Genomic DNA, 23040 nt, shown 5'->3' on the forward strand with positions numbered 1-23040 from the left:
AGAAGGGGCGCTGTGGCTCAAGTGGCAGAGCAAAAAGAAGCCAGGGACAATGCTCAGGCCCTGAGACCAAGCCCCAGGAGGCCAAAAAAAAAAAAAAAAGAAATACTGACAACTGGGGTATAGCTCAGTGGCAACATGTTGGCTTTGCAAACTTAAGGCCCAAGGTTTAATTTCCACCACAAAAATAAGGGGAGAAAAGAACACTAAATGCCAGAACAATAAGGCTAAAACATTTAGCCAAGGACCTTAGTGCATAACGCAGTTTCCCTTACTAGTAGCCAGAGAGAAAATAAGGATACCTGAGAATGTCCTCAACTCAGGGGTCAGGGCATGGGATTTATGTGAAGGCCAAAGGTATTTCAGGCAACAACTGAAACATCTTTAGCAGTGTCATCTGTCACTGATCAGAATGTTAAAGAACACTGTGCAAACCTACTGGGAAAAACTGCAGCTGGCTGGATCACAGAGTACTTCAGGCACACAAAATCAATTAAGAAACCTGATGGGATAGATGGATGGATGGATGGATGGGTGGGTGGGTGGATGGATGGGTGGATGGATGGATGGACAGATGGGAATATGTGGAGGCAGTGGGGGACGAGGGGAAGAATGATGGAAGGAGTGACACTGATCCAAGATGCTTTGTACACATAAACTGGCATGTTGAATTGAAACCCCCTTGCACAACTATTTAAAGATAATTAACAAAAAAGAAAAAAGTAGAAGGAGCTGTTTGATCCTACAAATGACAGATGGATGGATGGATACATACTAGATATATAGATATATGATAATGAATAGATGATAGTTGATAACTGATAAATAGATAGATGGATAGAGTATAACTAAGTTTGTCTGTAGAGACAAAAATATGCAAAATAATTAGGGGACCTAATTAGCACCCAGACAACATAATTTTGAATACTAATGTGTACTGTAGAACCTTCCAGACTAGGGAGAGGTCTGCTCACAAAACACACAGAGGAACACAGGAAATTCAAGGCTACTTGAGTCTGTGGCTTTGATAACAAATCTTGAGTTTTACATGAAGCCAATATCCATCTCCCACCCCTCCTTCTGTATTACTGAGCCCTTCTCTCGGTGTCTGGCTGGAACTGAGGTCTGGAAGGGACTGAGGATCAAGAACTGTCATGCATTTCTCCAGGGATCATATTCAGCAATATATTCAGTTCACGTGCCTCCAGAGTAAAAGCTAGAAATAAGCATCATGTAATAGCTGAGCTACTTTAGAGGGATTTGCAGAACAAAAGAAAGACAATTGATTGAATAATAGAAGGACAGTGGCCATTAACAGTGTGTGACCTTGAGGTAGTGGGCTGTCAAAAGACCTCCAGGCTTAGAAGGAAACTTTCAGAACAGCATGTAAAGAAGATACTCTGGATGGAAGCAGGGAGACTTGAAGGGGTCTCCAGTGAGAACAGTACAGTTGTTCAAACCAGAAGAGGTGGGAGCCAGATAATGAGACAGTAGAAAGAAAGAAAGAATGAGAGGCTTAAGAAAAATGAAGGTAAATGATACTGAAGGGTATCATTGATACTGAGGGGTTAGCTATGAGTGGCCTTAGAGAAAAGAGTTTGAGCTGTGGTAAGGGACCACCCAGACCCCTTCTCCCTCAAGAATTTTGTGAGTGGCCATTATCTCACTTAGCTCCACAAGGCACTAGGGGGCTGGAGGACTCAGAGCATTGTGAAGATGTGGAAAAAAGGGAATGTGATTGTTTTACTCTGTTAGTGATGGCTGGAAAAACTGATAAAATTAGCCATTTGTTCTGAATTGGTTGCAGTTTTCATGCTGAGATATTTTTCATATTATTGCCACAGTATGTTCCCCCTTGACCTCAATTTGAAGAGATTTCTACAGAAACATTAAATAGCCTTGAACCTAAGAATGCTTGGAATTATTTGTAAGTCTCTCTGAGACTCAGAATCTTGTTGAGATTCCTATTTCCTGGTTCTCCACACTTCATACACTTCGGAAACATTATACTTCCATAATTCTCTGAATTCTTGGATCTCTTGGCCTCTGTCTCAGGGATACTCATGTATACTGATGAATCCCACATTTCTCCTTCAGCATGGTCGGAGTTCCAATCCTGCCTCTAATTGGGCAGTGCGTGTCTCCATCTGGATGTTCTCCTGCCTCTTTGAAATGAACACTCCCCACTCCTCTCTGCCAGATTTCTCATTTTAACATTGAAGATCAGGCTCGACCCATTTTCCTGAGATCCAGAAAAGCAGTTTCATGCTCTTCCTGCTCTGATTCTCATGAGTCACCAAGTCAACTTTTGTTTTAGCATCCCTCTTGCTTCCAACTTTTGACCTTATCTTCCTGCTCCTATCTCAGTCTAGTTTACCATCTCATGGCCAGGTAACACAATTGCCTGGCTAATAATACCAAGAAACATGTGGGATGAACATTGGAGCCATATAGACTCCTGGAACTCTGTACTGGCCCTCAGGACAAAAAGTCTAGGGGTTCAAGCATCTATTATGAAAATCACACTTTTAAATTTCTTATCTATTGATCTTCCATTTTATGAAATGGATCCATAATTTTAAAAGCTTGAGAAGCCATTGTTGAACATGGATTTTTTTATTTCTGAATTTGTATTTAATGTTCATGAGACAACAAGTTGAGACAGAAACAGAAAAATCTGGCTAAATAGATAAATATATGGACAGATGAGCATAAGGATGAGGATGATGAGGATGAGGATAAAGATGAAGATAAATGGAAAGAAAGAAAGAAGAAAGAAAGAAAGAAAGAAAGAAAGAAAGAAAGAAAGAAAGAAAGAAAGAAAGAAAGAGAGGGAGAGAGGGAGGGAGGTAAGGAGGGAGGGAGGGAGGGAGGAAGGAAGGAAGGAAGGAAGGAGAGAAGAGAGAGAAAGAAAGAAGGAAGAGATGGGTAGATAAAGACAGAGAGAACAAAAGAAAATGTACACCTATAGGATTGTTTGAAAATAAAATGGAACAATCTACAGACATGAATCCCTAAACAGGAACTTCTGCACCTCCTCTGAGTCACTACCTTTGACTGTTCAATCTGAAGTCACCACATCACTTTCATTTTAAGATTCCAGTGGATTTATTGGTATCTGGGTTTTTGCTGGTTTTGGGCATTGGCTTCCCTCACACTAGAATGTACCCTTGTGAGAATAAAGTCCTCATCTCTTTTACTACTGGTTCTTCCTGACCTGAAACCATCTCCTGCAAATAGTACCTTTCAATGAATATTTTTGAGTTAATAGTGGAATCAGTTACTTCCAGTACCTTAAAAAGAGGCAGGATCTATTTTCCCTTTCTTGTTTAGAGTCTGCCCCACATCCAACCTACCTTACTTATGTGAATGTTTTGACTTATGCGGCCAAAATGTTGCTTTAACCATATTCTCTTCTCCAAAATTCCAAATCTCCATCATATAACTGAATGGTTTATCCAACTTTCTTGAGTAATTTAATTTTTCACTCAGAATGGCACATTTATTTTTCTTTGGACACACCATTATTTTGCTCATTTTTCTTCTATAATCTTCCTGGTAAGCCTTTCTGCTTTCATTCAACGTATACAACTATGAGCAAGCACTTGCTATGTGTGTGGGCATGGATTACAAGGTGCTGACATATGCTTCCTGTGAGAGCATACTAAAGCCTACACGGAGGGACATTTGTCTGTATAGTGGAAGAAAAAATAATTTCTCATTCATTTTCTTGATTGTATATGTGTGCGCACATGTACTGGTAGTGGAGCTTGGAATCAGTACCTCACACTTTTGCCTGGCTTTTTCACTCAAGACTGGTGCTCTACCACTTGAGCCACACCTCCATTTCCAGATTTCTTTTTTTTTTTTTTTTTTTTTTTTTTTTGCCAGTCCTGGGCCTTGGACTCAGGGCCTGAGCACTGTCCCTGGCTTCTTCCCGCTCAAGGCTAGCACTCTGCCACGTGAGCCACAGCGCCGCTTCTGGCCGTTTTTTCTGTATATGTGGTGCTGGGGAATCGAACCTAGGGCCTCGTGTATCCGAGGCAGGCACTCTTGCCACTAGGCTATATCCCCAGCCCCTATTTCCAGATTTCTGATAGTTGGAGATAAATTGTCTCTGTGACTTCTCTGGTCTGGCTTTGAACTGCAACTTTAGATCTCAGCTTCCTGGATAGCTAGGATTACAGGTGTGAGCCACGGGTGCCCCACTATTTTCTGAAAATTTGAAAGCTGAAGAATCAACAATAATGTAACAGATGGCATTTTAAAGGGGTTTGTAGCAGAGTGTCCTGAGCAGAGTCTGTGAATCTGGGACTTACATTATCACATGTTCATCACCAAAATTTCAGTTGTGCTTAAAATCTCAATACAAATTTCTGACCAGGAGCCTCTAGGTGAGCTGGAAGTATCTATAATAAAAAATGACTTTATGCCTATATCAAATAATCCTTGTACATTCTCTTGTAGTCCTGTGGAAACATCTACAAAGGCCTAGCTCAAACTGGTGCCTGGGGCTGTTTCGATGAGTTTAACCGGATCTCTGTGGAGGTGCTGTCGGTGGTAGCCGTGCAGGTATGCAGCCAGGAGTGGACAAGAGGGTCTACATCTTCATGTTGAGCATTGTGAAAGTCCACAGCCCTTGATTCCTGCCTCTCCTCAGCACCCACCTCCCCTTCCCCCTTCCCATTCACTGTCCCTTTTTCCTTCTCAAATGGAGTCCAAGGGAGGTTCCTCTCGATTGTCATACCCTTCAAAATACATCCTTCAGTGTAAAATAAGAATAGAGAATATCTGTCCTATTTGACTCATAGGAACTGTTAATCATGAAGACAGAGCCTGCTTCTTGAAAGGCCATGCACTAGGGATTTAGAGAGAGCCTTAAATTTCAGCTCTTCCATTTCCTATCACAGTCCTTTAAAGAGGACACTCACCTTGGCCTCATTCACTCTATTATCTAGAAAGAGAAGAATGTGGTAATCTGTTGACTGACATCCTTCTTTGATGAGACTTCATCTAAAAAAACAATGTGCTTTCACCTCACACAGAAAGTGTTTACTCAACACCCACTACATAACAAACACTGTGGCAAAATTGGGTGAAGATTCCAGAAGAGGACACATTTCCTAGCTTCAAAAAAATTCATGAGTTCCTGAGATAGACATGTGTACTCTCTCATGTTCTCAGAGTGATTTGATACACATATGGCACAAACCATCACATCTATTATCTTAAAGCTGGTCTTTAAAAGGCTGGAGAGGATCTGAATTTGTGTAAGGATCCCACAGACAGTAGGAGCCATAGAAGGGAAGGCAGACCATGAAAAAACCTTTTCCAGAAGCCTTTGTCCCAGGCACATATACCATGGCCCACTACTATTATTATACTCACTTTCAATATGAAGAAACTCGAGTGGAAAACAAACATAACTTTCCCAAGGGCAGGCATATTCTTGCAAACTAAAAATACCAGGATTTGAACCCAGCACACTATTTATCCAGGAGCAGATCTGAACACAGATCTGATCTTGAGGGGTCAACTGTTAGGGAAAGTGGGCTAGAGAGGCATTTTAAAATGGAATAAAATACAGGCTTAGGTGCCTACTTCAGTAGGCTGCAGGGAGCCCCAAGGACTTCTAAGAATAAAGTTATGCTCTGTTTGGCTGTAGTTTTGAGCAGGGACTGGGAAACAGGAATTTTAGGGACTTAAGTCAAGTCAAAGGTCTCTCACGGGGTTGTTGCTATAACTATAAAACCTGTAATAAGCTGGGTGTTGATAGCACATGCCTGTAATCCTAGATACTCAGGAGGCTGAGATCTGAGGATCATGCTTTGAAGCTAGCCCAGGAAGAAAAATCCCTGAGACTCTTATCTCCAATTAACCATCAGAAAACCAGAAGTGGTGCTGTGGCTCAAAGTGGTAGAGCACTAGCCTTGAGCAAGAAGAGCTCAGCGACAATGCCAAGGCCTGAGTTCAAGCCCCAATCTAATAAAGCTTGAGACAGTAGTGTATCTGCTGCTCCTAGTGCTCACATACCATACAATAAAAAATGGTTGCAATTGCCTTCTTTTTTTAATTCTTTTTTCCCCCAAAACAATGTGTTGATAGTTCAGAACAATAAAAACATAGCTAGAAGACATGCTTTGGTACCTTCTGTGTAAACCTTTCATGGCCAGACAAAGACCAAAGCCGAATGTTCATTCTACGCTGACATTTTTCTTAGAAAACAGTGTAGGGCTAAAGGATGGTTGGAAGAATGAGGGTGTGATGGAGCATAGGGCAGGTCACCCACTGTGACTTAGAAAATGGTGGAGCCAGCAGTGTCACCTCCCCTGTCCTGTGGATCTTCACAGGAACTTGCTTCCATCCACAAAACCCCAAACTGTCACCCCTCTCACCCTACATGCTGGCTCTGTTACTAGTAGGATGGACTTGGAGTTGTGGGCAGGACGCTGAAGCAACTACAGGCTGTAGAGGGGTATAACTCACACCATCTGCTGTTCCACCACCAGCCCTATCTCCAGCAGCCACCAAGGGCTACAGGCCATCAGCAGCCTTCAGAGTATCTTTTCTCACTCAAAGATGGCCACTCTTTACATGGCTCACATTTGGCAACCAGTTGCTGTTACACTCACTGACCCTTGGTAATCCCCCCCAATTTATCAAAATGTAGGGCGCTTTCCAGTAGTGAAATGTAGCTCTCTCCTTTAAATTGGCTCTGTGCATTAGGCATACAGATGGTTGGCCTAAACACCATCTCACCCTCAAACCCTAGGGGTCCCACTTGGCTCAAAAGAAGCTGATTGTGTTTATCTCAATACATGACATGGACTGGGTTGAAAACATTTCCACAGGAAAATCAGAAAATTCTGCATATCAGAGACTTTTTTGTTTTCCCAGAGAACTAGCTATTAAAGTCTTGCCAGCATACTTCATGCAAGGATGTAATCTTGGGGTTGTCAGATCTTCAAATTTTAAAAAGGTGGACATTCATGTTTTGTTTTGCTTTCTTTTTTGTGGGGGTTTTCTTTATCAGTCCTGGGGCTTGAACTCAGAGCCTGGGCACTGTCCTTGAGCCTCTTTGTGCTCAAGGGTAGTGTTCTACCATTTGAGCCACAGTGCCAGCTTTTTCGGAGTAGTTTATTGGAGATAGGAGTCTTATGGGGACTTTCCTGCCTGGGATAGCTTCCAACCTCAATCCCCAGATCTCAGCTTCCTGAGTAGCTAGGATTACAGGTGTGAGCCACCAACTCCTGATTGACATTCATGTATTTATCAGAAACTATGCCTATGGTTATGATTAAATATTTGAGGCTGTGTTGTGTTATAAACAAAAGAGGTTTATTTATCCCACAATTCTGGATGTTTGAGGGCCGAATATGGTTATGGCTTCTTGCTGGCAGATTCCCAAGGTAGCACAAGACATTACAAGGTAAGAGGCAGTGTGTGTGTGTGTGTGCGTGTGTGTGCGCGCGCGCGCGCGTGTGTGTGCGCATGCGCGCACATGCGAGCGCATGCAAGCCTGTAGCCTGATCTCTGTCTACGTTTAAAGTTATCCAATTCAATCAGGGCCCCACCATGATGACCTCATTGAATCCTAACCACTTCCTGAAAGTTCCACTTTATCCTCAGACTTGGATTAAGTTTCGACCCTCTTAATATTTCACAATGGGGATTAAACTTCAACACACTCTGATGGAAGCAGAAATCAAACTGCCTTCTGACTTTACCTCTGGGTAGTCAACTCACCACCTGGCACCATGGATAATGCATTCTAGGGTTTGCTTCAGTTTTGGGTGGTGATCTATTCTGAATTATAAGGCATTTCATAAAAATTAATAAATAAAACACTTTCTTAAGCACTACTTCAAGCTTGGGAATAGTTCTGAAAGTCACGACAGAAGGTGAGGCTTTTCCCTATGATGGCCCTCTGGAACAGTTCTATTTCCTTCAACTCTAATATGCCTTCAAGTTTTTCCTCCTTACTCCTGCTGCAGATAGTTATCTTTTTATTTCCTTGCCTTCTCCACTCAGCTTTGTCTGCCTCTTTCATCTCTGCATTTATGATTTTCTACATTTTCTCCTCTGTCTACTTGCCATAGAATTTGGAGAACATCTGTTCTCACCAGCCAGGTTGTACTGCTGTGCCTGATTTTCCTTAAGTTCGTGACCATTCATCATGAAGAATTACATCTGTGGGTGTCCTGGGGCAATGCTCAGGGCTAGGAGATGGCCAAAGGCTATCTTATCATGGGCAGTCAAGGAGCTCAGTCCCCAATGAGCCCCAAGTAGAAAGAGAGCAATGAGGGTCAACCCAAGGTTGAGCCAATCTCAGGTTCCAAAGATTGTGTAAGCAAGCTCTACATGCAATTGAGGTCATTTAAATGGCTTTTGCTACAGTGGGAATTGCCAAGCAATGGGGTGGGAAGAGTTCAGCATATAGACACTAAAATCAGACTGCCAGTGTTTAATTCTGGGTGCTGCTTCTTACTAGCCACATGACCTATGTCTGAAGGTTTACCCCTAAGAACCAGTTTCACAGTAGCACCTACTTGAGGTAGTAATCATATTTGACATTATTTAGACATTTTTTATTGCAGTATCAGGGACTGAAACCAGGAATTTGTAGATACTAGGTAGATATATCATTGTGGTATATCCTCAGAAGTTTTAATAGTTTTAATTGAGTGGATACATAAAGCACTGAAGTCAATGCCATATAGGTACCTCATAAGTGTTACAATGATAATAATAGCAGTGGTGATTGTGATGTTAGTGGTAATGGTGATGATGGTGGCCGTGGTGATAACTGATGATGTGATGATGGTGATCACAATGATGATGGTAATGTTGACAGTGGTAATGATGATTACCACGATAATGATAATTATAGTAGCAGTAGTCATGGTGATGAGGATTATGGTTCATTATGGTGATGATGATACAGGTGATCATAATTATGATGGTTATAATGGTTATCATGATGATAATGGTGATGAGGTGATGATGTTGATAGTAGTGATGATGAAGGTGATTATGGAAATAATGGTGATTATGTTGGTGGTGAGCATAATGATGATGGTGGTGATGGTGCTGTTGAGGGTACTGATGATGGTAATGATGATGATGGTAGTGGTGGTGGTGGTAGTAATGATTATTATAGTGGTAATGAGAATGATAGTGGTTATTATGATGGTAGTAGTACTGATGGTGATGGTGGTAGTACCAACCGACAATGGGTTAAATAGAAGTGGCTAGCTGGGACATAAGACACAGAGAAAGATTCATTGGTCTTCTCCAAACCCTCACTTGTTCTCAGCTAGACAAATTATCTTATCAAACTTAAGGTGCACTAACTAAGAAGATAGTATCATTATGTTCCACTTCTTAAGGAGAGCGATAATGAATCTACTTTATTTTGAAAGTGAACAGTTGGGGGCTGGGGATGGGCTTAGCGCTAGAGTGCTTGCCTAGCTTGCATGAAGCCCTGTGTTTGATTCAGCAGTACCACATAAACAGGCAAAGCTGGAAGTGGTGCTGCGGCTCAAATGGTAAAGTGCTAACCTTGAGCAAAAGTAGCTCAGGACATTGCCCAGGGCCCTAAGTTCAAGCCCCAGTACTGGCAAACAAATGAACAAACGAACAGTTGGGGGTTCTCTAAGATCAGCTCATTCCTTTTATTCCTGAGACTCAGTGGAACAAGTTCAGCCTGGAGTCCCCTGGTGCCATCACACTTGGGTCTAGGAACATACCCACAGAAAACATTCTCAAGGAAGTGGTCTTCAACAGCCCAGGCAGAATATGAGCTAGTAACATTTAAAATCATAGAATCATCCAAGTGCAAAAATTGCACTTAATTATTCACACAGTAATCCCGGCTGGCACATTGGATCCAAAACTGTGCCAGCTGCTGACAGTTCTTCCCAGTCACCCTCCCTTCTCCTCTCCCCTTCTCTCTCATCTGTGTTCCTCATCCCAGCAAATTCTGCAAAAGTGACTTTGCTGCAGGGTCTTTGTTGCTGGATATTTTTGTGTCTCTGTCAGATTGGTCAAGTAGAATTGGATATCCATTTGGGGAAGTCCTCAGTGTGGCAGTTTCAAGAGAAATTACTTTGTTATTTAAAAAATATATAAAATACTAGTTAATTCTTTTCAGAATCTCTATATTACTGTTTTAATGAGCACTTTGGATTGCCTGAGGGCCATTGTTATAAACATAGGTTCCACGGAGGCTCACTCATCACCTTGTTTTCCCAGCCACTGACTCCTTCCTCACCCTGTGGCCAGATGCCCCTGCCTGCTCTTTCTCTCCTCTATTGAAGAAGTGCCATCAGTAAGGTGAGCAGAAGCAGGAAGCACCTAGAAACAGAAGATCTATTAACAAGGGAGCACACCTAGCACAGTTCCAGAAATTCTAGGCACTGAGCAAATGCTCCTGTCTTGGAGCCAAGGGAAAGTCCTATGTAGTACCCTTTATAAAGGAGCTTAAGGTTGAATGTTAAAAAAAAAAAAAAACAGAAACATGAAAAGATTTGCAAAGTGGTGAGTGGGTTGCACTTCCTGAAAGCATCAGACTCCAATCTGCTGTGGCAGAGGGAAGTGTGCAGCAAGCCGAGTGGGATTTTAACAATACACTGCATTTGAGGCAAAGGCTTGAAGAAGAATGAACATGGAATGGACCACTGCCCTAGGATGAGAAGTAGGGACACATCTGAGTGTAGTTGCATAGCCTAGGGATAGCTTATGACTTCCATAAACCTTCTGAGATCACCTGTTTCCAGCCAGATGGTCAAACAAGACCTTGCTCATAACAAATTCTCCTGTCTGTCCTCTACATGGCAGACTCATTAAACTCAGCCCTGGCTGAACACTGAAACTGCCCAGATGTTCTGAGAGAGAGAGTTATATACTCTCTACCCAGAAAAGATTCTTATCTAATAAGTCTGAGGTAGGATTTGGGTATTGATATCTTCCAAAAATTTTCCACATGTTTCTCATGTCAGTAAAATCTGAGGAAGCATGCTAGAGGAAAGCATCTTTTTAAAAAATTATTTATGGTAAAGGTGAGATGCAGAAGGGTTACAGTTATGTAAGTCAGATAAAGAATACATTTCTTTTCAAACAATGTCGCCCTTTCCCTTGGTCTTGCCTAGGTTTTCCCTCCCATCCCCACCCACAAGGTGTATTGTTCATTTTCAACATAATGTCTAGTGAGTACCACTGCTGCATGTGTTCACTCTTTGTCCCTCTATTTCTGTGCTCCCCACTTACCCTCCCAAGGACAGATAAATGAACAAAGACAAAGAGAAAAGGAAACAGTGAGGAAAAACAATAAAATGAAAATCTCTTATTTCCACTCCCTGGAATTCATTTTGATAAATATTATTTTACATGGTCAGATGCAAGTAGCTTTTGTGCCTATGGGATCTTCTCCTGAAAAATATCTTCCTTTGGTCTCACTTTGTGAATATCTGTATCCCTGTATAATTGATCATACCCCAGGGCATTTTTTTAACCATACCATGTGTTTACTTGGAGATTTATACCACAAATGAGGGAAAACATTCAATCTATGTTTCTTAGGCTTGGCTTACTTTGCTTAACATTACTTTTTTCAAGTCCAAGGACAACATCTTTGAGGATGTGCAGTTGGAGCTCATGTTAAGGCCTCAAAGACTGAAGCCTGGTGGGTTTTGGGGAGTCAGCCATTGGAGTCAGGTCTTTGCCAGGTGGGGTAGGAGGAACCAGGATACAGACTCGCCTGAAAGCAAAGGAAGTCAGTGGACAGCTGCAAATGGGAGCTACTTGGGCAGAGACAAGGTTGAGAAAAAGTCTAAGAATTGACTGGACCACAAGGATTCTTAAATCCCTTGCTATCCAAGGATTGTGATCTAAGGATGGCCCCTGGCAGCAGCTTGACACCTGATCTGAAAAAAATAACTAAAGCAAAAAAGGTTAGAGGTATGTTTCAATTGATAAAACACCTGTCAAGGATGTAGTATGCCCTTGATTTCATCACCAGGCATTGCAACAAAGAAACAAAAAATAATCATTTGCATGGTCATTTGACAGGACCCAGGAATACATACTATAGAATGGTAGAAAAGATAAAAACTATGTTCTTTGGCCTTAGTTTCCTTACTGATAAAATATTTGGTCTGGATTTGTCAATCCCAGCACTATAACCATTGGGGATGGCAAAGATCTATCCTATATGGTACATTGTCAGATGTCAATTCATCGGATGCGGATAGCATCTTCTTTCTTAGCCATCACAACAACAAAATGTCTCTAGATGATGTCAAGAATCCCTGGGAGATTGTGCCTAAACTACACAGATGTCAGAAAATACCTCCATCAATGAGCTGCACATGATTGTATGTGATGAGAACCTGAAAATGTGACAGGCATAGTACCCTTCAGTAGAAGGGAGTTGAGGGCAATGACTAAACACACGTGCTTTGGTACCACTTCGCCTGGTTTTAGACTTGAGTTGCTCCATTTACCAACTGTGGGTTGTCAGCCAAGCTTTTCCTTTTTTGTTTTTAACCAATTTTAGATTTACAGAAAAGTTACAAAAATAGCATAGTCCCTATATATCCCTCCCCAGCTTCCCTCAATGGTAAAATTTTACATATACATAAAACTACCTTCTACTTCAGTTTCTCCCTCTATAAAATGATGATCTAAGACTACTCATTTCATACAGTTAATGGGAATTTCAGGTGGAATAACATGTTTAATATTTGTAGAAGCACCTGCTGCTTGCCAAGTGCTCAAGAAATGTCAATCTTTATTTTTGGTTTATTCCCTTTTGCCCTAAAATCTCCCCAAAATGATTCTTAACTGAAGAAATAGACTCTTGTAAGTGCAGAGGTTTACCTGGAAGCCTTGTTATTAGCCTGTGCCTACCTCCACCTGGCTGGGCTTACATTTAATCATTATCTGTCCAGTTCACCTGCTTCTTACACTAGCGCATCCTGAAACCTGTGGATTTCCCCAGAGCCTGGGCTTTATTTAGGCTTCTTAGATCTGGTTGCTATCATATTCCAATAGCTTGACTGGAAGACTGAAGTTTTCACTCAAGCCGCAAGGACAGACCCTGAAAACAATCTCCTGTCCAGTAGGAGCCATGCGAATGGAAACATCTGTGCACACCAATGCTCCAACATTACCTGATCCCGCAGTCTGTTCAGCACTCTCCCTCAAGGGCCCCCTTGAATTTTACACAAAAGCACAGATGCCTCCAATCTAAAAGTGCATCATAAATTCTTGCTGAGCAGGAGGTTTTTGGGCTTCAGTTTTCGAGAAGAATGCTGAGTCAGAACAAACAGCAGAAAGAAAGGGACCTAGGCTCTCACCTTGGCCTTTGCCCAAAGGTAGCAGAGCAACTTGTAAATACTAATTAAGCTCACTTCTCTAATCACCAGGCAGGAGAATGTTCATTGTATTTTATGGGTGCTAGGAACGGAGCCTTCCTCAGCCTTATAACTTCAGAGTGGGGAGGGCAGCCAGGGCCTCTAGAGCACAACAGGGCTGGGCTGTACTGTAAGCCTCACACAAAGCAAGAGCGTTCATGCAGTCATTGGCAAGCTGAGATTACTTCTGCTAGGATATAGCATTGCTATTCTGCATGTACAAAAAGAAGTTTCAGTCTCCCACTAATTGCTCTAAGCACAAATGCATTCAGTCATTAGAGCTTTGCTTTAGGATAGGAGCTGAATTCTAATTGTAGAACTGCCATGTATCCTGGAAAATGCTGTCCTTCTCCGCTATTCTCTCTCTCTCTCTCTCTCTCTCTCTCTCTCTCTCTCTCTCTCTCTCTGCAGCTCCATTTCCACAGAACTAAGTTTCCCTCGGCTATTATTCTAGTATCCATGCTTCACAGATATGCCTAGAGACTTATTTTAAAACCTGTTCAAGTCCTAGCTTCCAGGTTGTGCTTCCAAGAACTCTGAGAGGCTGGAAATTCACAGAGCTAACCTGCAGCTGAGTCCATGTGTGCCTTTTGCTTTTCTCCTGGTGGGTCTGGTGGCTTTTTACATGAGTGTTGGAAGCACAAGCTGTGAAAACATAAATGACTGGGTTTTGCTTCTGCCTCTCTTCTCACCACCAGCAGAGTGATATGGAAGATGGTTCTAGCCAGGTCAAACTTCAACATAAATTTCCTTTGGGTCCAGCTGGCATTTAAGACAAGATGGAGTTTCTTTAGAAAAGCATGTATAGCCTGTCAGGGCCTGGTCCCAGCTTGCCTTTACCATATGGCTCTGGTTACTCCTTGCCCTGTGCTTGTGTTCTTGAGGAGAGACCATTATGATTCAAACTAAGAATTCAAGTTGCCAGCTAGGCTAAGAGGATTCAAACAAGGACTATGGCTTGCAGTGATAGGGGTCACATTAGCAATTTCCTCGAGTGTTGAAATTTCTAAGTATTTCCTATATACCTAGCTCTTTATGTACTTCAATTAATCCTTACAAGCAGCCTGAAGGTCCAGGGAGAGGGAAGAGAGGTCAGTGTCCCCATCACCTTGCAGAGGCCAAGAACACAGACACCAGAATCCATTGGCCTGCATCAACTCCTGATGCTCCAATGATTTGTTCCACCACTGTGGCTAAACCACTTCACCTGTTCAGGTTTCTGTTCTACCACAGAGAATCAGGGATAAAGAGATTCAAGTGTCCCTCTAACAATGGTGATGATGCTCAAATGATTTAACATATTAAAATGTATTCAAAAGCTGTGTGCCATTGGCTCATGCCTATAATTCTGGCTACTCAGGAAAATGAGATCTGAGGATTGCAGTTCAAAGCCTACCCAGAGGAAAATATGAGATGTTCATATTTCCAATTAACCCACAAAAAGCCACAAGTGAAGCTATGGATTAAGTGAGCAAAAACAGCTAAGAGACAGTTCCCAGGCCCCAAGCTAAAGCCTTAGCATTCAAATTTTGTAAAAGAAGAAGAAAGAAGACAAAGGAAGGAGGGGAAACAGGAGTAGGAGGAGAAGGAGAAGGAAGGAAGTAAAAGAAGGAAAGAAAGGGAAGGAAGGAAGGAAGGAAGGAAGGAAGGAAGGAAGGAAGGAAGGAAGGAAGGAAGAGAACAACAACAGCAACAACAACTCAGGGCTGGAGCTTGGTGGCAGACCCTTTGCCTGGCCTGTGCAAAGTCTTGGGTTTCATCTCCAATATCTAAAAGAAAACAATTTCTCAGATCAATGCCTGCATGTGGTCAGCATTAATATCCATTCCTACAGATAGAACCAAAGTTCAAAGTTAAAACACTTATCTGAAACTCACTTCCATCCTTGTAGCCAGTGTCATAAATATGGAATGGGGGAACCAGACATATTCCTAGTGCCTATCACCAAGGATTCACGGTTTGGTCATGGTGCCTGTCCATCAGTAAATGGACCACAGGACGATTGTCTAAGTTGCAGGTGACTATGCATTTCCAGCTGTAGTTACCACCCACCAATAAAGTGTAAAGGAAACATGTTCTGTGATCATTTCTCTAGGTAAAAAGCATCCAAGATGCCATTAGAGATAAGAAGGAGTGGTTCAACTTCCTTGGGGAGGAGATTTGCCTGAATCCTTCCGTGGGCATCTTCATTACCATGAACCCTGGCTATGCTGGCCGCACAGAACTGCCTGAGAACCTTAAGGCTCTCTTCCGGTGAGTGTTTGTCAGCTCTGCCCCTAACAAGGGCCTCACAGAAAAAAATATTTATTTTTTCCAGTGGAAATAGATGATGTATACAGCACATAAAATATGAAACATTTAGGAAAGTAGATTTTTTAAATAAGCTACCTGTAAAGCCATCCCCACTACAATGATTTCTTTTGCTTAATTATATTTGATTGTTTATAGGTATATTTTAATTTTAGGCATCTGTAATCTAAATTTCTGGTTTATATACTGTTATATTTTTTCATTTCATAGGCTATCATAGTTTTTTTCTATTAGATATCCTTAATAAATTTCATGTTATGACTACATATTTTTCTATCAAGCACATGATTCACAATGTAATTAACCAGTCATTCATGGATGGTTACTAAGACTGTTTCTAGTATTTAAAATTAGTTCACACATAATACTGTAATGTACATTTTTGTATACCTATATAAATCCATTTTTTGTATGTATGATCATTTTGTTTGGCTAGCTTCCCAGATATGGAATTACTGTGTTAATGAGTATGAACATTTTTAAGGCTTTTGATATGCATTGCCAAATTACTTTCCAAAAAGCATAGTACCAAATGACATTCCTAGTCATAGCATGCATAGGCATACCACTTTTATTTCACCCTTGCCACCCATGCACTTTGCTATGATTTTAAATCTTCTTGATTTTGATAAGAAAATGCAAATGTGTTTCCTAGCAGGAGTTAGAGTCTGCATTGCTTGTTCAGAAAAGTAGTGTTGGCTCAACAAAAAGAAAAACAAAGGATGCTTCCTACCTTCTGCTTTTCTGCTTCCTGAATTTTCACCTGGGAGAGGCAGATAATGAGAAGCTATAGCAAAGCTATTGGTGTGCTTTGTAGACTAAAAGACTAAGAGAATGGTGCTCTGTGTCTGAGGAGATGGTATCAGCCCTTTTGTGGACTTTGGAACCCTTGGAGCTCACTGAGCATGCCCTGAGGCTTTAACCCTTTGTTCTTCCCCAACTCAACTGGGGATGATGGGCATACCACATCCCTCAGTCACGGTGTTTGCCCCATAGATGGAATGACAGGTGCATGCCAAAGTTCCAAGCCATTGTTGAAATGGAATCTCTCAAACCTTGTATGGCCCAGAGAAGTCTTGAACCACAATCACATGATCCCTACCTCCCAAGGTAACTAGGGTTACAGGCTTGAGCCTGGCTAAACCGCTAACTGCTGTTGCCATGCAAATCACCTGGTCATAAGAGTGATCATGCCTAGCCTACCTCAACCATGACATGCTGGAGCACTAACCAGCTATCTAAACTGGGCAACAGAACACTGCATTGTTTGCTGTCTGTTTACACCAACAATTTGTTAAGTAAGTCCTGTGTAACAGACAATAGCACTGGCAGATTCTCTCCTGGATATAAATTGTTCCTTGTTTCTTCGTTAAATTTGAAGAACTGTTGCATCCATTCAGGTTTCAATAATGGACTGCCATAGCCTGAGTGTCTTAGACTGCAGGTATTCATGTCTTACAGTTCTGTAGGCTAAGAGTTTGGGCTCAGGGTTTCAGCCTGAACGGCTTCTGGTGAGAACCCACTTCCAGGTTGCAGAGGACCAGCCTTGTGTTGCACTATGCTAGGGCAAAAAGCCAGCAAGAGACTCTCTCTCAGGCCTTCCTTTATAAAGGCACTCATCCATTTCTGAGGATTCAAGCTCTTGAGTCCTCGCCTCCCAAAATTATCACAGTAGCACTGACAAAATAAGAAGAGTTATTTTAAAATCAAATATTACTAGTGTCAGAGGGGGGCAGAAATTGTACTTAATTCTTAGACAAAATCCTCCCTCACATATATGACATTTTATTAATTAGGGTGAGGTTAATAGTGATTTCCATTTGTATTCAAATAACCTGGTGTCTGGTGTTTGGGGGATACACGTGTCCAGAATGAAGACAGAGAGACTGCTTCTTGTACCCACCAGAGTCATTCAGTCTCAGCCTCTAATCTGTTCTAGACAACTCGTTATACTAATTCCTGCCATAGGTGAAGCACATTGGGCTCAAGTTTCAAAAGCAGAAGTGTAGTACCCACTCTGCCCCTATCTGCTAACATTATCTACCCACTTGGGTAAGAGTACACTTCATTTACCTTTTTTAACTCATCTTGACCTTGAAGGTCTAGAACAAAATGAGGGACTCACATGAATTTTACACTCACAGATACTCTTTGTGTTATCTCAGCCAGCACTTCTTGTTCCACAGACTCTACTTCAACTCTGAGGTTGGGTTTCTGTCTTGGTCTATGTCTCCCTGTACCCAGGCCTTGTGCAATGGTTGTTCCGGACTTTGAACTGATCTGTGAGATCATGTTGGTGGCAGAAGGTTTCATTGAAGCCCGGCTATTAGCCAGAAAGTTCATCACACTTTACCAATTGTGCAAAGAACTTCTCTCCAAACAGGTAGGACCTCTATGAAGGCTGATGGCCCAGCACCATGCCATCTGCCTCAACCTTGAAAGGTTTCTGGGACCAATAGATTAGAGTGTTTTCTTTTTGTAAAGAGTCACTGTTCTGCCAGGCATGGATGGCTCATGTTTGTAATCCTAGCTACTTGGGAGGTTGAGATCTGAGGATCACAGTTCAAAGCCAGCCCAGGCAGGAAAGTCTGTGAGACTCTTAACTCCAATTAATCACCAAAAACCAGAAGTGGCACTGTTACTCAAAGTTGCAGTGCTAGACTTGAGCAAAAAAGCTCAGAGACAGCTCTCAGGCCCTGAGTTCAAGCCCCAGTACAGACAAGAAGGAAAAACATATTATACCTATAAACATATTTAAAGCTTTTAAATAGTGGGAGATGAAAGCTTGTTGTTCATGTTTTTAGCTCAGCATTTTCAAAATTCTACAGAACTCCATTTCTAAATAGAATTCTTTCCTTCCTGCCTTCTTTCCTTCCTTCCTTCCCTCCCTTTTTCTCTTTCTCTCCCTTCCTTCTTTCCTTCCTTCCTTCCTTCCTTTCTTCCTTCCTTCCTTCCTTCCTTCCTTTCTTCCTTCCTTCCTTCCTTCCTCTCTCTCTCTCTCTTTCTTTCTTTCTTTTTTTTCAAATTTTTATTATCAAACTGATGTACAGAGAGGTTACAGTTTCATACGTTAGGCATTGGATACATTTCTTGTACTGTTTGTTACCTTGTCCCTCATACCCCCCTCCCACCTCCCCCTTTCCCTTTCCCCCCATGGGGTGTTCAGTTCACATACACCGAACCATTTTGCAAGTATTGCTTTTGTCGTTGTTTGTCTTTTTTTACCCTGTATCTCTCGATTTTGGTATTCCCTTTCAATTTCCTAGTTCTAATACCAGTATACACGGTTTCAAATATACTCAGATAAGATTACAGAGATAGTGTAGGTACAACCACAGGAAGGTGATACAAGAACATCATCAATAATAGAAGCTACCGATACACATAGGACATTGAAAGTAGTTACAACTGTGATATAACAATCGTTTCCATAACATGGAGTTCATTTCACTTAGCATTAGGTATTAGCATTAGGTATTAGCATTAGCATAAGGGTATAGCTATTGGGCTCTTGTGATCCTCTGCTATGACTGACTAAACCTGTACTAATTATTCCCAATAAGGGAGACCATAGAGTCCATGTTTCTTTGGGTCTGGCTCACTTCACTTAGTATAATTTTTTCTAAGTCCTTCCATTTCCTTACAAATGGGACAATGTCATTCTTTCTGATAGAGGCATAAAATTCCATTGTGTATATGTACCACATTTTCCTGATCCATTCGTCTACTGAGGGGCATCTGGGTTGGTTCCAGAGTCTAGCTATGACAAATTGTGCTGCGATGAACATTGTTGTGCTGGTGGCTTTACTATGATTTTGTTTGTGGTCTTTTGGATAGATACCCAAAAGTGGGGCTTCTGGGTCATAGGGGAGTTCTATATTTAGTCTTCTGAGGAATCTCCATACTGCTTGCCAGAGTGGCTGACCAGTTTACATTCCCACCAACAATGAAGTAGGGTTCCCTTTTGGCCACATCCCCTCCAACAGTTGTTATTGTTAGTTTTCTTGATATAGGACATTCTTACTGGGGTGAGATGGAATCTCAATGTTGTTTTGATTTGCATTTCTTTTATGGCCAGTGATGTAGAGCACTTTTTCATAAGTCTCTTGGCCATTCTCATTTCCTCATCAGAGAAGTCTCTTTGTAAATCTTTAGCCCACTTGTTGAGGGAGCTATTGGTTCTTTGTGGTTTTGTTTTGGAGGAAGGTAATTTTTTTAGTTCTGCATATATTTTATTTTATTTTATTTTTTTGCCAGTCCTGGGCCTTGGACTCAGGGCCTGAGCACTGTCCCTGGCTTCTTCCCGCTCAAGGCTAGCACTCTGCCACTTGAGCCACAGCGCCGCTTCTGGCCGTTTTCTGTATATGTGGTGCTGGGGAATCGAACCTAGGGCCTCGTGTATCCGAGGCAGGCACTCTTGCCACTAGGCCATATCTCCAGCCCGTCTGCATATATTTTAGATATGAGGCCTTTGTTCGTTGAATGGCTGGTAAAGATCTTCTCCCAGTCTGTGGGCTTTTCTTTCTTTCTTTCTTTCGCTAGTTCTGGAACTTGAACTCAGAGCCTGGGTGCTATCCCTGAACTTCTTTACAGTTAGCTTCTTTACTGTACCACTTCAGCCACAGCTCCACTTCCAGCTTTTTTTTAAAGTAGTTTTTTGGAGATAAGAGTCTCAACAGATTTTACTACCTGGGCTGGCTTTGAACCACAATCTTCAGATATCAGATTCCAAAATGGTTAGGATTACAGGTGTGAGTCACTGGACCCTGGCTCTTAAGTCGAATTCTTTTTTCATTTTTGTCATGTGGGGCTTGAACTCAGAGCCTGAGTGCTGTCCTTGAGCCTGTCTGTACTCAAGGTTTGTACTCTATGGCTTGAGCCACAGCACCACTTCTGGTTTTTGAGTGGTTAATTGGAGATAAGAGTCTCCCAGGGACTTTTCTGCTCCAGCTGGCTTCTAACTGTGATCCTCAGATTTCAGCCTCCTGAGTAGCTAGGATTATAGGCATGACTTAGAATTCTTAACAACATCTCATAGACATCAGGATAGGAAAAATTTCAATGGCTAATGAAACTCCCTGGGGAAAACAGTCCCTACCTCAGGAAACCTGAAGTGTATGGGGGAGAAGGGGTGAGGTGGCAGGAAAAGAGCTTTGGGCATAGCATCTCTACTAGGCCTTAGATGTTGCTTCCTTTCAGGCAGCAGGGCCCGCCCTCCCACACATGAAAGTAGGAAATAGCATCTTAATATATGACCAAACACTTACAAACCTTATTCATTGGATAGAGAATTTCTTCATTGCAGGGCCAGTAAGTTTAACTTTTTCTGTGGGGCCATCTGGCTCAGATCACCCTTTCTGCTATGTGCTCTCTCAGCCCTGTAAAATCAATTCAAGAGGGAGAGAATCCTATTTCCGCCATATTTCCTTTTTCTCACCCCCAGGTTAAAACTACTGTGTCTTTTGTCTTCATTGCCCAAGGAATTTTTCTTTTTGTAACATTTAGTGCCACCCAAATTAAACAGTGATCTGATACAAAGCAAATGGTAGATCGGGTACTTGAACCTGGTCAGTCTGAATGCAGATGCCATGCTCTGAACTGCACTCTTGCCACTTCCCCTCAGCACAAGGCTGGTGTCAATTTTATCATCCATTCATCTCCAGAACTGACTACGGGCACTGGTGGACAATGAGCAACTATTATTTACTATTTGAACTTTCAGTACTGGGGATCAAACTCAAGGCTTTGCACATGGTAGGCAAGCACCGTATCATTGAGTTACACCCCTAGATTCAGAAACTATGAATTTTAAGCTCCTTTTCTGTGAGAGTTTGAAGATTTCTGAGGTTGGAACATGTAATGTCAGCTTATACCTTCTCTGAGAGCTAACACTTCCCTTCCCAACCTCTGAATGCATAGAAAGTAGTCAGGTTTGAATGCTCAGTCCCCTGGTCCCCAACCCCTTGTATGTAAAATCTTCTCTGGTGTCATCACAGCTGGAAAATAAGTAATGCCAGATCAGGAACTAAACTTCTTTCATCAGAATTTTCTGTCATTAACCCTCTCTTTCCTCTTGCCTGGAAGTGACTTGTGGAACATATTTTTCTGTAGTTGTATAGCCTGAGCACCCAGCAACTTTGGTCTAGCTTGTGCTACCTTCCCACAGGATCACTATGATTGGGGCCTGAGGGCCATCAAGTCTGTTCTCGTGGTGGCAGGATCCCTGAAGCGAGGAGACCCTGACCGGCCCTGAGGACCAGGTCCTGATGCGCTCCTTGCGTGACTTCAACATCCCCAAGATTGCGACTGATGACATGCCAGTGTTTATAGGCCTGATTGGAGATCTCTTTCCTTCCACTGGATGTCCCCCGGAGAAGAGACCTGAACTTTGAGGCTTTGGTTCGGAAGGCAGTAGTGGACCTGAAGCTCCAGGCTGAAGACAACTTTGTGCTAAAGGTATGTGAGCCTTTCTCTTCCTATTCTACGTCTGTAATGATTCTTTCTTGGACTATGGGTTATTTTTCATCCTTAGTCCAAAATGGTTTTCTTTAGCTATACAGATACATATCCAGTTAGAGCTAATTAAATTTCTGCTGGACCAATGGCTCATACCTATAATCTAGCTGCTCAAGGAAGCTGAGATCTGAGAATCCCGGTTCAAAGCCAGCCAGAACAGACAAATCCAAGAGACTCTTATCTCCAAGTATCCAACAAAAAGCTGCAACAGGAAGCCATGGCTCAAGTGGAGAGGCAACCAGCTGTGATCAAAAAAGGCTGGGCAAGAACACAAACGCCAAATTCAAGTTTCAGTATGAGGGAAGAAAAAAAGAAGGAGGAGGGGTGTGGAGGAGGGTCCCAACTTATTCACTTAGCAGGTTAAAAAGAAGGACATTGTTTAAAGCAGATAAAGAAAATTTACTTCAAAGGGAAAAAAAATCTGTAAATGGAAAATAACGATACTCCAAAGAGAGGAACTCCAAAAAGGAGTCCAAAGGAATTCTCTCAGGCGGCATTTTTTTTTTTCCTTAGTACAAGGCTCCTCTCCAGTCCCCTCCCCTGGGCTTTGCACTGATTGTTCATGCCATGCATCACTCTAGCTGTTTCCATTGGTTCAGCAGACACCCAGGGCATTATGGGAAGAAGTGGTTGAGCAGGAGAAGCCTGAGGCACTATGGGAAACAAGAAATACCATCATGGGCCCACGTACACATTCCACTACTTTTTATCCCTATCAACCTGATAATTCTACCTTTCTTTCCTTAAAAAGCACAAATGAAGAGCCTAAGATGTCACTTTCCGAGGTTAAAACAATGGATTA

The 23040-nt window shown here is 42.1% G+C and overlaps 1 protein-coding gene across 1 annotated transcript in view; it reads left to right on the top strand.

Moving 5' to 3' along the window:
• The window catches only part of Dnah9 (dynein axonemal heavy chain 9), a 349492-nt gene that overhangs the window by 117286 nt on the left and 209166 nt on the right, over window positions 1-23040 (top strand). The window contains 6 exon segments of the mRNA XM_048365947.1: window positions 4465-4569; window positions 15508-15665; window positions 17967-18105; window positions 21889-21969; window positions 21971-22078; window positions 22080-22178. Of these exon segments, the coding sequence (XP_048221904.1) occupies window positions 4465-4569; window positions 15508-15665; window positions 17967-18105; window positions 21889-21969; window positions 21971-22078; window positions 22080-22178 (690 nt within the window).

This window comes from Perognathus longimembris, chromosome 17, assembly GCF_023159225.1.
Source record: "Perognathus longimembris pacificus isolate PPM17 chromosome 17, ASM2315922v1, whole genome shotgun sequence".
NCBI classification, from domain to species: domain Eukaryota; kingdom Metazoa; phylum Chordata; class Mammalia; order Rodentia; family Heteromyidae; genus Perognathus; species Perognathus longimembris.